At 57.3% G+C, this 12,736-nt stretch overlaps 1 protein-coding gene across 1 annotated transcript in view; it reads left to right on the top strand.

Annotated features, from left to right (window-relative positions):
• Positions 1-10,945, top strand: part of LOC104509836 (delphilin-like) — a gene marked incomplete at its 3' end in the record, with an annotated part of 14,428 nt that extends 3,483 nt beyond the window's left edge. Inside the window, exons 2-7 of the mRNA XM_010151902.1 lie at positions 3,631-3,885; positions 5,218-5,303; positions 5,445-5,514; positions 6,691-6,785; positions 8,182-8,365; positions 10,791-10,945. Of these exons, the coding sequence (XP_010150204.1) occupies positions 3,631-3,885; positions 5,218-5,303; positions 5,445-5,514; positions 6,691-6,785; positions 8,182-8,365; positions 10,791-10,945 (845 nt within the window). The remainder of the gene's footprint in view (positions 1-3,630; positions 3,886-5,217; positions 5,304-5,444; positions 5,515-6,690; positions 6,786-8,181; positions 8,366-10,790) is intronic.
• Positions 10,946-12,736: the final 1,791 nt, after the last annotated feature.

The raw sequence follows: 12,736 nt of genomic DNA, 5'->3' as shown, positions 1-12,736 counted from the left end.
GAGGCTGAGACTCAGCTGCATGAGGATCTGAAGCATCTCCTTTTGTTTCCACTGCATCCTGACAAATGGGAAAGGACCGGAGTTTCTCACGGCATTTTCGGTATGTTTTTCGCGTGGCTGGGAAGGGGCTGGGAATGTCCCCACGATGTCTCTCCTGCCTCTCTGAGCTGCAGGGACCCTGCCTCCCGGTGCCGGTGTGGCCCTGCCACCAACCCGAGCCCATTGCTGCAGCGGCACGAGCTTTTGGGGGGAGCAGAGCGAAGCCCAGATGGAATATTGGGGCTGGGAAGGGGCAGGAAGAGCACATTTGGGTCTGCTTTGTCTCCGTGACTATAGTCCACCAAAGGGATGGGTGTTGAGGACCGGGATTTGGGGCACTGCGTGGTGCGGGGGGTGTGATAGAGCAGGGACCCCTCACTTCGGCCCTGGCTGGGTGCGAGCTCTGGGGCTGCTTTCACCTGCTCCCCCCAGGGCTGGGCCGGCAGGGCCGGCACTGCTCCCAGCATCCCGGGGCGGGACTGGCCAGGGGAGCTCAGCGCCCATCGCAGGACACGTGCCCTTGTGAAAGGTGGCTCTCCAGGGCTGGGCTGGGGGGGAGGCAGCTCGCAGCAGGCACAGGCTGCAGGAGCAGGACTCTGCCCAGAAGTGGGCTGCAAGTGGGGAGTTTTAAAACCAGTTTACACTGGGGACTTTTAAAACAAGTGGGACAAAGACCCGGATGCACTAAGCGAGCCCAGAGCAGGGAGCTGAGGGGCTGGCGATGGGCACGCTGGCAGATGAGCTCCTGCCGGGAGGTTTCCCACCCTGCCACCCTCCTGGCCAGGCTGCTCCTGGGATGAAGGCAAAGCATCTTGCAGTCCTCCAGGGCCTCTCCTGGCCTGGAAAATGCCCTGAATTCCCATTTGTGCTGACTGAATCCTCCCAGGTGTGTGCTGACACTGCTGCAGAGGAGGGTTAGTGCACGGGGTTGGGGAGTGGGCACAGGGCTGCAGTGCCCAGGGCTCCAGTGCCCAGGGCTGGGACCACCCTTCCCATCCCCTCTCCAACAGGGAGCAGAGCCAGGGCTGACCTGGAGCACCCAAGGAGGAGAAGGAGGGAGCTGAAGGGCCCCCAAATGCTCCCACGGGCCCGTGCAGCCTGGTCCCTGGGTGACCTTTGCAGACAGGATGGGCACATCCCTGTGCCCCAGTGGGATTTGCTGGGAGAGGGAAAACCCAGCTGGGTGCTGCTCCTTGGTGCCACGCCAAGGGGCAAAGCCAGGTTTATCCCACGGGATGGCAGGGCGCTGCAGGAATAGCCCATTTCCCGCTAAGCATCGGGCACTGTCTGCCTGGCGCTGGTGCCAGCGCGTGCCGCACCGGCATTGTGCGGGAGCAGAGGGCAGGCTGAGGCACTGGCACTAACGCCCCCCACCCCCTACCCGTGCCGCCTTTGGCGGGTCCCTCGTTAAGGAACCGACCCGAGCAGGCACAGCTCGGAGACCAGCGCCCGCCGAACCGCAGGGTGTTGGGGGGGTCCAGCCCCCAGCAGCACAGGGCCATCCTGGGCTGCCTGAGGCCACGCTGCAAGTTCTCTCCAAGGGTTTTGCAGAAGGAAAGGATTCTGCATGCTTTAATAGGATTATTTTTACCAGTCACTTAGCTCCTCTCCTTGCTAAGACAGTTTTGCTTCAAGCACTGAGTCCCTTCCCGATGAAGCCCTTCTCCAAGTGCCTGGCTATCCAGCTAACTGAACTGCGCTCCTCACCCCGATGTTTGCCGGCAGTCAGCGCAAAGTGGGGCAGCCCTGCCGGAATGAGCCAGGCCGATTTAATTTGGCCAACTGAAATGGGAGCGTGCTCGTTTTGCCTGCAAGGAACCCGGATTTTCCCTGTTGGGAGCTCAGCCCAGGGCAGGCCTGCGGGATCCTGCCGGGACTTGCCACTGCATCGCGTCCTCCCCTGGCACGGGGCTGCGGCAGCCTGCCTTCCCGCAGGAGCTGGGGGAACTATTTATTAGCACGATTTCACTCTTTGCTACCTGCTGCTTCATCACAAATTGACTGTGAATGGTACCAATGTGTCACTTATTTTTAAATTGTCACCAAATGCCTTGCAGGAGCATATGTCAGCCTCGGGATGCTTGCGATCCGCCTGCTCCTACTCAGCGCCAGCATCAGCTCTTCTTCCCAGTTCTGCCTTTTGCTGGAGGGCAATAGAGATGTCCTGGTCCTGGTAGATTTGGGATTTGAAGCTTCCCCTTCATTCTCTGGCTTCACCCAGGCTTCCTTTGGTGAAGTTGCCCGTGGGAGGGGGAAGACCCGTGGGAGCCCCCCGCCATCCCCAGCCTTGGCAGCCAGCGTCATCCTAGCCATGACACGCTGGTGGCGCAGCCCCGCGGAGCACGTTGCTCCGGGTCCTCCGACACCAGCTCCGAGCCTGGCCCAGTTAACGCTCCCGTGGGACACGCGCTCTCCGGCAGTCCGGAAGCGCTGTTCCCATCCCTCCTCCGCCGCGAGCATCGGCGGCCGCGTTAATGTAGGGAGCGCGTTCTCACGCGCCGCGAGGTGAAGAGCACTAACGAACTTCACAAGGTGGTATTGTCTAACGAGGGAATGCAGCTGCACCAGGCGGGGGGGCAGGGGGAAGTTGCTATAGAAACACAGGGAGATAACAGCTCCCCCAGAACCCCCTAAATGTGTGAACAGGAGGGTAGGGGTAGACGAGCGGGATGGCAGAGGGAGAAAGAAAAGCCTTTCTCTGTGTTACAGGGGCGAGCCCCCAGCGGGGTGGAAGCAGTGCGGATGCACCCTCTTCCCTCCCTTCTGGGATCCCACTTTGCACTTGCTGTGCATCCCCCGAGGGTCCCAGGGGTCTTTGTGGGGGGCACAAAGGTCACTTGGGTGCTGGCAGAGCAGCTCCTGCCAGGCAGAGGGGAGGTGCCCTGAAACGGAGCGAGTTCCCGATGGTGTCCCCTTGTCCACAGCATCACCGCACCCATCCACATCCCCGCATCACCAGCATCCCCCGCAGGGCTCAAAGCTCCTGCCTGGCCGTGGTGGGAGCTGGGGAGTGGCAGAAGCCAACGCTGGAGCCCAGGAGAGCAGAGCGCGGGGCTCCCAGCAGAGGCTCTGGGGGAGCCCCGGACGCGCAGGGGAAGAAGCAGCTCTGGAGTAGGTGGTTTGGCATCGGCACTCACACGTTGGGACCCTTGGCCGTGGGTACCACACAGCAAGGAGTGGGACAAGGGTCCTCCCCCACCCAGCTCCGTGGCTGTTGGCGTGGAGGGAGGAACTCAAGCTGAACCTCTGCATCGGTGTACCAGGACCAGCAGCTGAAGGGGTCCAGGACGGGACATATGAGGAGGAACTGAGTTGCTTAAATCCATCTTTTTGAGCACTGTGGAGGGGTCTGACACCCTTGTCCTGATGGACACACGCACAGGACAGGGCAAGAGATGCAGCCGGTGCCCCTGACATCCCCAGCATCCCTGGTGTCCCCAGCCCAGGCATTTGCACCTCTGGGAGGACTGAGGCCAAGAGCACACGAGGGGATAGGGCTGCTCTGATCTTTCCTTTCCAGGTATCCAGAGCTCGGGGCCACAGCTGCCTTGGCCCTGCTCCTCACTCCCCTCCCTTGTCTCACCTTTCCAGGATTTTCATCCCCAAGAAGCACCGGCAGCGGTTCGACGAGGTGGTGTCACAGAGCCTGATCAGCAAGCTCTGCCGCTCCAAGAGCGAGCACCACAGCAACCGGCTGCGGCGCAGCCGGAGCGAGGACCACCAGGAGCGACTCCTCGTCTCCACCCGTGCCAGCTCTGTGCCCCGCAGCCATGAGGAGACCAGCAAAAGCCTGCGGAAAACCACGTCGCTCATCACCAGCAACGTGGCCTCGGGGGCTGCCCGCAGGTAACAGCTCTCCTGGATGCCCTGGTTTTGCGTGGATGGCAGCACGGTGGAGGGATGCCAGGGAAAGGGGATGTCTTTAGTGTGCAGAGTGGGTGAAATCCTCCTAGGATGAGGAAAGACCTCTCCCTCTCGAAGGCTGGGCACATTTGCACCCCTTGTCACAGCCCTGGGACACCCTTTCTACCCCACTGCTGTTGCCAGGCTGCCTGGGATGAGCCACCCAGGGAGCTGGGATGGCATTTGCAGGCTGCGAGGGGATGTCGGATCCTGTGCTGGGTGGGACACAGAGTGCCTGGGCACAGAGCAGGGGCTGTTCTCCTGCCCTGACCTGGAGGGTGTCTGGGTGTAAGGCTGTAGGAGGAAGGACACAGGGGATTAACCCATTTCCCCACTGCCCATATGGCCAGACTCAGCAGCGCTGGAGAGCCAAGGTGGCTCCTGCTCTGTTCCCAGCCCCATCTCACGAGCAAGAGAGCAGGATTCCGTCTGCCAGCACAGCTGGGGAATCCTCCTGGGAGGGACTGTGCTGTCACAGGCACATCCCGAGCTATCCCCCTGCCTCCAGCTAGTATATTCAGGGTGTTAGGCTGCAGCCCGCCTTCCCACCAGGATAATTTTTTGGTGTGACTTATCCAAAACCCAGTCCCAGCACAGTCTCCCTCCCTGCCAGCATAGCATCAGTCCCTACAACAGGCTTTCCGGCTGTAAGTGATCTCAGTGATGTTGCCTTCCCTCAGCTCCCTGCAGGGAACAACTCCCAGCTCCAATCAGCCTCCCAGCAGGGAGATTTCCTAATGTTCCTTCCAAAATTTCCTAGCTGAATTTAATTTCTCTCTCATCAGCCTACGAGATCTTTGCCCCTCCCCACACTCATTTTAAAGACACGTCGGACGGTGGTTTTATGAACTGGGTGTTTAATGCAGAGCAAGGGGCCATGCTCCGGGGCTCATCCCCTAGAAGAGCAGCATCGCTTCCTGTCTCCAGATACCCCCACTGCTCCCTGAGATTTTGTCTGGGGCAGTTCCAGCACCACCCATATGACTCCCCACCCACCACCCCGTGCTGGCTCAGCACCATGAGCTCCCTTTCCTTGCCTACACGGGATGCACTGTCACCATCCAAGATCACTACATCAGCACACACCTTCCCTCCATCCCCTCTCCCAGTGAGGGGGCACGTTTGAAAGATGCTTCAGTATCAAAGGGGACCTTGCAGTGACACAGGGCTTGGACACTCCAGAGACCTGGGCCAAGGAGGGTTTGGAGGGGCTGGGAAAGGGAACAAGGACAAACATTGAGCTCTGATTTCACAGTTGCTTTTTTCCCCCTGCAGAACTGTGCGAGTTTATAAAGGTAACAGAAGCTTCGGCTTCACGCTACGTGGCCATGCCCCGGTGTGGATCGAGTCTGTTCTGCCAGGTAAGAAAACCTCCAGTCACAAGACTGAGACACTTATCTCTGCTTTGAACTCAGTTTTAAGTACCTGCTGTTTGCTAGGAAACAGCAAAAGGGGCTTTTACAAGACTCAGTGATGGAGTTGCCTCTCTTTCTCCTGTGTAGGGAGCCCAGCTGAAAAGGCAGCTCTTAAAGCTGGAGACCGGATCCTGTTCCTGAATGGTCTGGACATGAGGTAAAAGGCTGTTTGGAAGACCAAGGGGTCCTGGGGTGGTGGCCAAGCACATATTCACTCTCATGCAGACAGGAACAAGAGCTGGACATCCTGGAGAGCCATCTTCAGAGGTGCACAAGGGGTTTTGCCCCACGTGAGCATCTCCTTTAACATTCTTTTACAAAAACTGGCTCCAAGAGCAGTATTTTGGCTCCATCCCTGCTCCTCCTTTGACTTGTCTGTGCAAGTTGCCACGTGTAATGCATGACAGCAACTGGTGTCCTGAGCACAACCCACCCACAGGCCCCGATTAGAGCCACTGTGAGTTAAACTGTATGGGTCAACCATGCAGGGCTCTGCATTCAAAAGGAGCAGAGCACCAGCCAGCCCACGAATCACTCCCAGGATGGGATCAGAAGCTTAAAATGACATAGGTCATCATACACAGGAGAACTGACTTCTGGGTGGAAATATTACTTGCACCCAACAGCGACCAAACCAGAGCCGAGCGAGCACCTCGCCGATGCCACCCCATATTTCCCCGGGTTGGTCTTTCTGCACAAAGAGTGAGAGCGAAGGGTTAGAAGAGGCCACAGGATAAGAGAGAACAATGAATATTTAAAGGTTAAACAAACATCTGATGCTGCTTCTGCCAGTGCTGGGGTTCTCACATTTCAGCTGGTCCAGCAAACTGTGGGCTGATGCAGCACTGCTGGAAAATAGAGGAGACCGAGTAGAAGATTGTCCTCTGAGCCCGTGGCAGGCATTGTCGCAGGCCAGCCCACACCCTTGTCCAAGGACACATTTTTTGGCCTACAAAAATATATTTTACACCCACCTTGCATTTTCTTTTCAGGCAGAATTAGGGCAGGCAAGGAGAGACCTGCAGCACTGCACCATTTAAATGTAAGGTTCATCTTCTGGGTCTCAGCCTAGCTTAAAGCAAGGCTGGCTTCAAATGCCGAAGGGCTCCGCAGGGTGCTCCGGCTTGCTGTGGGAGTCGCCCTATCCCTTGGGAAGGCTTTTTGGAGCAGCACAAATCAAACCCAGCAAGGACTGAGAATCCATGGGAATTGTGGCAGGGCCTGGCTCTGAGCAGCCACACGAGGCTTTTCCCAAGATAAACAAAGGGGCTGCAAGGTCCGTTTCCCCACTGCGCTCCCAGGAGCCTGATCCTGTCTCTCCTGTGTCCCGCAGGAACTGCTCCCATGACAAGGTGGTGTCGATGCTGCAGGGCAGTGGGGCAATGCCCACCTTGGTGGTGGAAGAGGGGATCGTCAACTTCTCCAATGGTAAGAGCGTGTGGTAGAGAGGGCTTGGAGCAGTGGAGCCAGCTCCTGAATTCCCCACACTGGAGAGAATTGCCCAACACCTGCCGTATGCTCAGCAGGTTTAACACACTGCCCAGAGGGCTGCTCCTCTCCTCAGGGCATGTGGCTGCCCATTTTCTGGGATCAGGCTTAATCCCGGGCTTGGCTGCTCTCCAGAAGGATTCATCCTGCTGTGTGATCGTCCTTGCAGTGTCCTCCCATGCAGTCTGTGCCGTGTCTTTGACCAAAGTAATCCAACCCTGTGCATCCACGGTCGCTGTGCAAATCCCACCGTTGTGCATGGACTGTGCGGTGCAGAATAGCTGCTGCTGCATGAATAATTCAGCTTGCTGCTGGTGAGCGAGTCAGCAGGAGAGGAGGGTGTCGGGGCAACGCGGGTGGTTGTCAGCAGGATTTCAGCAGCAGCACAGACCCGCAGCCTGGGCAGAGCCCAGTCACTGCCACGTTTCCAACACTGTGCACAGGCAGGAAAGTCGGTGTGTTACTGGGATGCTGCCCTGCAGTGTGTAGACCCAGGAATTAGGGACTGGCTATTCCCTCCAGAGCAGCGGTGGACTCTGAGATTTGTGTTAGGAGCCCTGTGTTACTAACTTGTTCCCATGTGCCCAGAAACAAAACCGAGCCCCCCACTACTTCACAGCATCCAGCCAGTGGCACTGGAACTCCTCCACTGCCCTCAAAAGAAACCGAGATGAAGTTTTTTGCTCCTGCTGCCTGGGACCTGTTCCTGCACAGATAAGTGCATCCCACAGACGTGGTCAGATCCCCTCTCCTGGCCATGCGTATGGCCCTGCCCTCACTGCAGAGGAGGCCAGGCTGTGGCACAGGGGACAGTGCCGATGAGCGTGGCCAAGCAAGCGACCTTCCTCACCTCAGTCCACTCTCAGGTAACCCTCGACTGACTCTGCTTTTGTCAGCAGTTGTCATAAAGTGCTCTGAAACTAGAGCCGAGAAGGAGTATCAGCTGCATGTGTTCACAAAAAGTGCAGAAGCAGCAAGGTTGAGGAGAGAGATCTCAGAGAGCACCCCAATCAAAACATCCCTGCTCACCCCCAGCAATCCATAGACCTGCTGGAAGAGCCACGAGCTCCAGGGTGTGGGAGGACAGCAGGGCAGTCACAGCTCCACAGGAGCCATTTCACCTTGTCACCATGATGCTTCCAGTGACCAAAAATCTCTTTTTGCTGGCGTAACAGCATCTGCATCAGCACATCAGGATCTGTATTTCTCTGGAGCACCCATCGTGCCCAGGTGCAGCTGCCCCCAGGACTGAGCCTCGATTTTGGGACAAGCCTTTAAACCTGTGGTTAAGGCCCTTTGTCTGCTGAATTTTCTGTTTTCTACCTGCGCCTTGCAGACTCTGACTCTGCTGACTCCCCGAGCACCTCCTCGGCCCTCACCTCCCTGCAGTGGGTTGCAGAGATTCTCCCCTCTAGCATCAAGATCCAAGGAAGGACCTTCACCCAGCAGCTGGAGCACCTCCTGACTGCACCCGAGCGCTACACCATCTGCAGAGCGCTGGAAGCCTTCTTCCAACACCGGTAACTCGTTAGCAGCTCCATTCCCCTGGTGCCGGTACCTGGCCCGGGAGCAACACCCACATCCCAGGCAGTATCCAAACAGATCTCAGCTGTGGGGCTGTCACCTCTGTGTTCATGTTCTTCCATTTCCCAGTTTTGCATTTCCCTGGGCGTATCTGCAGGGCACAAGCCCATCTCTCAGACAGTGTCCTGCCGGAGGGCAGACCCTTCAGCTTTTGAGGCTGGTTTTGTCACCCCTCAATCCCTCAAAAAGTGACCTAGGTCCCCCCCAGCATGGGCTCTCTTGTTGTCTGGCCATCCCTGATGGCCACAGATCCCGTTTCACTTCTTTCAGTAAATCTCACCGTCTTTCATCCTCATCTCAGCATCTTGGCAGCAGCACAGGTGGCTGGCAGAGCCCCCATCGTGCGATGGAGCACATCCTGCCCTCCCTGCTGACAGGGTCAAAGCCAACCCCCTGGCAGACTCCAGACATTCACTAGTGACATTGTTTTATGCCCTCGGTCTTTAAGCTTTCTGCACCACGGTGAAGAAGCCATCCTTCCAGGCAGTGGGAGATGCTCACTGCCTCTTCCTGCAGCTGCTGAGATGACTGACCCGGGCTGCCCAGCTGCTCCTCGGGAGCCCAGGTCCCACACAGGCTGTGGATGCACCAGCCAGGGTCCTGCTGCAATGGTGCAGGGGCTGCTGGTGCAAAGACTGAAGGGTCAGAGGATCCAGATCCTCAGTTTAACAAGAAAATGCAGTCAGGGCCTTCGGGTTACTGAAGGTAAGAGAGGACAGAAACCCACAGGTGCTGTCTCTCATCACCAGAGACAACCCTTTTGAGGCCCCATGATCACTAACACTGCCCCAGCAGAGCTGAAATCACATCTTTGGGCTCTCCTGACGCAGCACTGCTTCCACAGGATTCCGAGTCAGAGGAGTGGTGGGAGCAGATCCAGCCCTCGGGGTTCAGGACTGGGAAATGCCAATCCCACCCTGGCAGGGTATTTGGTCTTGCTCCATAGCACAAGGATGGGAACCCCAATACTACAAACCGAGTCCCCAGCCCCCTCCCATGCAGGCCAGCACACATTGCTTGGTCTTCCAGCTGTGTTTTACCACGGGCTGCTGCCTGTGGGGAACAAGGGGTGGCGGACACACTGGCATGCCCACCCTCTCCTCCAGCCACCTCATTTTGCATGTAGCTGCCCCGGATGGCTCAATGTAGAGGCCACTGCTCCATTTAATGGTAATTCATCATGACCTAATTGCATGCCCTTCCTAGACAAGCCAGCTGTGACCTCCAACTGCTCCAACCAGGAGAGAAATCCTCAAATATTAGGTTTACGTTGCTTGCCACCACCACATGCAGATACCGGCATCTCCCAGCAGCCAACACAGGGGACAAAGTCAGGACACCTCTGCTCTGGGCTTTGCCCCCCCAGCCCGTTTGGGCATGACAAGCAACATGCCTCTGGAGCTTCTCCAGGATGCTTTAACTCTTCCAAATGGGAAATAGGCTTCTGACAGCCAGGAGCTGCATCCAGCTCTACAGAAAAGGGAAGTTAGCCCCAAACTAGGGAGAAATCCAGCCCCAAACTCCTGGCAGGGTCCATATGGCTCCTGCTGCTTCTCATGCCAGCTGGCACCTGAGGACCCCCAGGACACTCCATTAATGGCATCCTCATGGCATCCAAGCCTCTTCTCCCTTCAGCTCTGCCCTGCATGCCCAGTGCCTGCCCCTTGGAAGGCAGCAACAGCCCATTCCATTAACATCAAGACTCACTTCTGCATATGCAGCCTCCTCCCAGCTCTTGTACAAGGCCCCCACCATTACTCCTCCATCAAGGATGCAATAGTTGCAGCAAGCTTTACCTCACCATCTCTGCCCCAGTGGAAAAGCAGCCTGACTTTAGGCCCCCAACCCAGGACAGCCCTCCTGCCCCAAGCTGCCTTATCCCCCTGAACGGGGAATCCAGCCCTGCTGTTCTCAGCAGCCCTCTCACCATCTCCCCACAGCACATGGCCAGTGTGAGACCGAGCCTTCAGCCCAGCCACCCTCCCCATTGCTCCCTGAGCCTCCTTACCTGCAGATGACTGAGAATCCCATCTCTCCAAGCTATCCCAACACTCCTCCACCCCAGGCACCCTGCCTGACTCAGGTTTTATACCTGGCTCACAGGTGCTGCTGGTTCCAGGTGTTTGCTCTCCCATTAGCACCAGCTGCACAAACCCATTGCCCCACAGCTCGGCCCCATGGCTCAGCCCCTCGCTGCCAGCCCAGTACCTCTGCTTTGAATGACCTCTTTGTGCCAAGGACTCCGAGCCAACCCTGGCAGCCAAGACCTGGCTGGGAAGCACCGGAGCCCAGGGAGCAGCATGGAGGGGCTGTGCCACAGGGACATGCTCACTGTCCAGCCCTCTCTTTCCGATTTTGCAGGAATATTGACACTCTCATTGTGGATGTGTACCCTGTGCTGGACACACCGGCCAAGCAAGTCATTTGGCAGTTTATCTACCAGCTGCTGACGTACGAAGAGCAGGAGCACTGCCAGCAAAAGATTGCCAGGTTTCTTGGTTACAAGTCCTTGGCAGGTGAGAGGAAAGCCCCTGCGCTCCGGCACGGACATGCTGTGTCCCACTGGGACCCTGGGAACCTTGGTTCGTCGTGCTGGGAGCAGGTTGGGGCATGCTGCCCACACAGAGCAGCGGCCGAGTGGGATGTAGAGCAGCGCAGGGAAGTCTCCAGCTCCTGTTACGGATGAGGTTGATCCGTAAATGTCAGGGGGGAGGTTACCTTGGCTGCACCACAGAGCCGGGTAGTTTTGGGAAGAAACTCTGTGTTGAGAGATGGTACCTGGCTCAGTGGCAGAGGTTGTCTCTGGGAGTGAAGGGTTTGGAAGCTGGTTTGGGTCAACCCAGAAGGAAAAAGGCTGGAGCCCCTCTGCCATGGGGACAGGCTGGGAGAGTTGGGGGGTTCAGCCTATAGAAGGGAAGGCTCCAGGGAGACCTCAGAGCCCCTTCCAGTGCCTGGGGTGCTACAAGAAAGCTGGGGGGGGCTTTTTCCAAGGGCAGGGAGTGACTGGACAAGGGGTAACGGGTTTAAACAGGAAGAGGGAGATGGAGATGGGACATCAGGAAGGAATTCTTCCCGCAGAGGGTGGGGAGGCACTGGGACAGGTTGCCCAGAGAAGCTGTGGATGCCCCATCCCTGGGAGTGTCCAAGGCCAGGCTGGATGAGGCTTGGAGCAACCTGGTCTGGTGGAAGGTGTCCCTGCCCATGGCAGGGGGTGGGACTGGGTGGGATTTAAGCTCCCTTCCCACCCAAACCAGTCTGGGATTCTGTGAAAGACCTGGCTTAGGGGCAGTGTTCAGGTCAGAGAGGCAAAATAAGTGCTGAGGGCATTGTCCCTCAGGGTATTTCCAGCAGTTCAGTGTCAACAGCCATCCGTGGCTGGAGGAGGTGAGGAGTGCGGCTCTCCCGGCAGTGAAGTGCCTTCCTGGGAATGCTGCTCTCCCAAATAGACATGGAAGCCAGTTGACAATTCTCCTCCTTTTCCACCTCACCCTCACCTGGGGCTGTGGCAGCACTCAAACCAGCTGTGGTTTGCCGAGGATTACAGGATTACAGTCAGGCAGCAGCAAAGTGAGGGCAAATTTGGAGGGGAATGTCGTAATCTTTGTATCTGGGCTCCTTAATTGCTTTCAAACTCTTCTTCTCTAAGCTATTTACGTTGTGTCGATGCGTTTGTTTTAGACAAGGTAGGTAAGGAGAGGTATCACTTGAAGAGGGGGTTTGGGAGGAATGGTTAGTTCGGCACAGCCTTTCCCCCTGCAGGGAGAAACCACGCAGAGTCCTGGTGCAAATGCTCCCTGCCGTGCAGGGAAACCCGGGGCTATTTGCTCACCGACTTTGCATGCTCAGCTATCGCTGCTTTTGTGTGTGCAGAATCCTGGCCCAACCAACCCAACGTGTGGTATATTCCCACGACCTTAGACCCTAAAACTACTTTATAAACTTCAGAAGATCTCAGAGGGAAGCTGATATAGTCACAGTTTGCAGTTGCGTTTCAGGAGTACAAGGCAGCATCTCCAGCCAGGGCAGAGGAGGGAAGCATGGGAATAGGTCTCCCAGGAGCAGGCTGTTCCAGACTGTTGCTCAGGTTCGCAGGCTGGTCCCTGGCTCCTTTCGGTGGCCCGGGGGAAGGGGCCAACCTCTGCCCATGCAACGCTCGGGCTGTTCTGGTGCGTTACGTGTGTGTCCATGCGTGGAAGCGCGATGGCCAGAGACCTCTGAATCTGGGTTAGTCCTTCCCCTGGGCTTCTTCCAGACTTCAGACATCAGATCTCTGATGTGTGTGTGCATCCGGCTTTCCGAGCATTGGT

Source organism: Eurypyga helias, unplaced genomic scaffold (assembly GCF_000690775.1).
Source record: "Eurypyga helias isolate BGI_N326 unplaced genomic scaffold, ASM69077v1 scaffold22645, whole genome shotgun sequence".
Lineage (NCBI taxonomy): Eukaryota > Metazoa > Chordata > Aves > Eurypygiformes > Eurypygidae > Eurypyga > Eurypyga helias.
This window is presented reverse-complemented; position numbering and strand designations above follow the sequence as displayed.